We start from the raw sequence: 4,012 nt of genomic DNA, 5'->3' as shown, positions 1-4,012 counted from the left end.
TGATATAGTGAGTCAAATATGAAAAAATGAGCAATCATCTAATTTTAACATTATATTAATATTCAATGAATGCTAAATACATTTCTAGAAATATAATTTATTCTTCCTAAATTACTTATTAATGTCAAAAATTTTATTTACCAGGTAAATCAAGATATTGGATTTAATATGGAACTCCTTTCAAAAATAGGTATTTTCCAGGATTTAGCTTATTCCACCTATTTTTCAGTTTTCTGGATAATGTTGGAGATTATACAGATGAGTGTGCTTGCTCCCATATTACTTGAAGACAGAAATTAGGACAATACCCAAAGATTTCCTATCAGCAATTTTTTCACAGCTGCTTTCACCTCTTTATTTCGTAGACTATAGATGATAGGATTCAACATTGGGGTTAATGCACCATATACCAAAGCTATAAATTTATCTATTTCCTGTGAATCTATTGCTGAAGGCTTCAGGTATGTGGAAAGAGCTGTCCCATAGAACAAAACAACCACAGACAGGTGGGCTGCACATGTTGAAAAGGCTTTGCTTCGACCATCCACTGAGCTGATTCTCAGGATGTTGAATAGGATGAATGCATAAGAGATACAAATTAGGAGCATTGGCATGGGAACAAGAAATATGGTGAATACCAGCATGATTAACTGCACTTTGGAAGTGTCCACACAAACCAGTTTTAAGACAGCAAGAATCTCACAAGCAAAATGATTGATCACACTATTACCACACAGAGACAACTGCAATACAAACACTGTTTCCACCAGGGCAGTGAAGCAGCCTGTCACCCAGGAGCCAACTGCAATCTGCACACAAACCCTCTTGTTTATGATAATGGGGTATCTTAGAGGGTTGCAGATGGCCACATATCGGTCATATGCCATCATGGACAGGAGCACACACTCGGTGGAGCCCATGGCCAGAGAGAAGTACATCTGAGCAGCACATCCTAAGAATGAGATGGTGTTTTCCCCTGAAATAAAGTTTATCAGCATTGGAGGGAAAGCAGAAGAGGTATACCAGATGTCTAAACAGGAGAGATTGCTGAGGAAGAAGTACATAGGTGTGTGTAGGCGGGAATCCAAGATAGTGATGGAGATCAGAATCATATTTCCCAGTAAGGTGATCAGGTACATCAGCAAACACAGCACAAATATGATGATCTCACCTTTGGGGTAGTGGGAAAATCCCAGGAAGAAAAACATTGTTACAGATGTCAGATTTGCCTGGAACATTTTATTAAGTCGAGGTCATTTGTATATACATATAGAAAGATTATCATCATATATCATATATAAAACACAAGATCTTCCCCATTTTTATTTTCTGGTATTTTTTCTTCACATCAACTTGCAGTATGTGCTTAACTGCTTCTCTAGCTTGGTAATAGTATTATTAGTATGTATTTGAATAATTTATCCTCAATAAGGAAAATTTCAAGTAGGGAGTCAGCAGATAAAGTATCTTCAAGATTTTCTTTTTGCTGTAATACTTTTTAAAGGTAAAGTTGGGAAAGGGCAAGGTTTATTACATAAATATCATGAGATCTTGAGGAAAGAAAATCTTATGGAGTCTTTCTTTTCCCAAAACCACATCTGTAACTGATAGATGGTGAAGATATCAATTTACCTCTGAACCACTGGGATGATTTTTTTCCCATAGTTGGCTAACAGTCTTCTTACTTGGGAGTTTTTCTGTTTTCCAAGTTCAGTATCTTCTGTCAAAATAATTTTGGGAGATTTATTTAGTAAAAATGATTTCTGCAACCAAAGATTAATTAACTGAAAAGCTTGAAAGTTAAACAAGTCCAGGTTTTCCATCTTAAGCCCAGGAAAATGGTGATAGATATTCTCAGGAGAGGACATATAGCAACATTTCCTTCATATAGCCAGAATTGCCTTGACATTTGTGCTCCAGAAACATCCTCCAAAGGGCCATCCTTTCACTCTGTAAGGCAACTTAAGTTTTTTGTTGCTTGTGAAAAGTTTCTAATTCATGCAGCAAATTAAAGTTATAAATCTATTTGCACACTATGACAAATTCTGAAACTCCAGGGACAATGTCCCATAGATCCAATTATAGGTAGTAGCTGATCTGCTCTAATTGTTGTGTTATTCAAATAAGAAATAAACATTTTCCTGTCTATGCTGACTTTGGGAAGGGGAACTCTGCTCTACTCCTAATGGTGTTACTAAATCAGTCAGTCAGGTTTGCAGTTGTTACTGTTTCTTTCTTTCTTTGACTATGGCAATGTCATTGATTGTCTTTCTCATTTAGGCAAGATTTACTGCAACCATAGTATAAACAGTTGATCAAAAGGGAGAAAAGAGATTGACTGACATCTGGCCCAGAGTCCCATTTCTGACTCACTGGTTCAATTCCTGTAGACCAAGGCTTATATGGCTGCAGGTAAATCACTTAGGTTGGCATGAATGTGTCTAGGAGTAAATGTCAGAAGAGAACTTAACTTTAGGAATACATTCAGAAAAGTTAAATGGAGGCCGTGACTAAGACTGAGGGAGGTTGCCAAACTGACTCCCGGTTATATATAAAGCACCAAACCACACTTCTGCTTTGGAATTACATTAACACACACTGAAAACAAAAATTTAGAACCTACATGATAATTTCTGTCTGAAAAAGAAATTGCCAAAATTTTGACAAGTTTTCTCATGCTTATGAGTCTGTATTTTCCCCTATCTCCAATAATAGCAATAACATTTGATCACATACTTAAGCCAAAAATCTAGAAGTAATCTTTGAGTTCTTTTCCCCCTGTTATATACCCAGCTCAGAAGGAAGTCTGTCAGATCTTCCTAATAAGTACATCTTAGACTTCCAACTTCTACTAATGATGAAGTATCTTGTGGCAGAGTAGCTTAGATCAGACTCACCCTCATGCTACTAACAGTCATACACTCCAAATCAAGTATAAAATAGCAGCTATTTCATGGCACTTAAAAGTGATCAAAATCAGGCAGAACAGAAGAGAATTCAACTCAAAAGATATGAACCAGACTGGGTGATATCAACAGGGTTCTCCTCAGTCCATGTAGCAAATGTTACTCAAGCAAAAAGTAGCAGCCCTGATGTGAGAAATCAGATCAGCATTTGTGAAATCATTTACTACAGATAGGGACTTGAACCCATGTGGCTGGGACTTGAACCCAGCCAAAACCCTGCTTGGCACTTGAATCCAGGTGACTTGGACTCAAACCTGGTCAAAACCCACAGTACCTGGTTTCAGGAGCTAACAAAGCTCAGGTTCTTAATGTCTCATTGCAGAAAGAATTCAGTGAGAGACAGAGTGATAGGTAAGAAGTGGATTTATTCAGATACAGAAAGAAGCACACTCCACAGAGAGAGTGCGGGCCATCACAGAGAGTGAAAGCAACCCTGAAATTTGGCATGGTTAGTTTTTGTAGACTGTGTAATTTCATATGCTAATGAGTGGGGGGATTATTCCAGATATTTTTGGGAAGGGGTGGAGATTTCCAAGATTTGGGGTACCGCCCACCCCCTTGGTCTTTTAACAGTGCCTTGGAACTGTCATGGCACCTCTGGATGTGTCATTTCACTTGCTGATTGAGGTCTAGTCTTGTCTGCCATCTTGGTCCCATTTCATTCTAATGGATTTTATGTTGTGTCCTTGGACCACATCATTCTTTCAAATGTTGCGCCCTGCCCCTTTCCCTCCTGTTACATTTGTGGCTGCCAGAGTAACTGGAAATTTAGGGATAAATCCTAGAAAAGAGGGAACCATTAAGGGGGAACCTAAACTTTGTGTAAAATCTCTCATCTGACTGACCACTGAATTGGGAATGAAGAGAGTGAGTCTTCTTAGAACCCAAGTGCACACTAAGTCACTTGAGTTGTGTCTGACTCTTTGAAACCCTATAGACTGTAGCCTGCCAGGCTCTTCTGTCCCTGAAATTCTCCATACAAGAATACTGGAATAGGTTGCCATGCCCTCTTTCAGGTGATCTTCCTGACTCAGGGATCGAACCCA

The 4,012-nt window shown here is 38.5% G+C and overlaps 1 protein-coding gene across 1 annotated transcript; it reads right to left on the bottom strand.

Annotated features, from left to right (window-relative positions):
• Positions 1–296: 296 nt before the first annotated feature.
• Positions 297–1,238, bottom strand: LOC128052545 (olfactory receptor 13F1-like). The gene has a single exon (XM_052645124.1). The coding sequence runs from the start codon at positions 1,236–1,238 to the stop codon at positions 297–299; it is 942 nt and encodes a 313-aa protein (XP_052501084.1).
• Positions 1,239–4,012: the final 2,774 nt, after the last annotated feature.

Source organism: Budorcas taxicolor, chromosome 8 (genome assembly GCF_023091745.1).
Source record: "Budorcas taxicolor isolate Tak-1 chromosome 8, Takin1.1, whole genome shotgun sequence".
Classification (NCBI taxonomy): domain Eukaryota; kingdom Metazoa; phylum Chordata; class Mammalia; order Artiodactyla; family Bovidae; genus Budorcas; species Budorcas taxicolor.
This window is presented reverse-complemented; position numbering and strand designations above follow the sequence as displayed.

Bases quoted from the DNA above. Each gene is read 5' to 3' on its own strand.
- LOC128052545 (XM_052645124.1), bottom strand. From the start codon at position 1,238: ATGTTCCAGGCAAATCTGACATCTGTAACAATGTTTTTCTTCCTGGGA.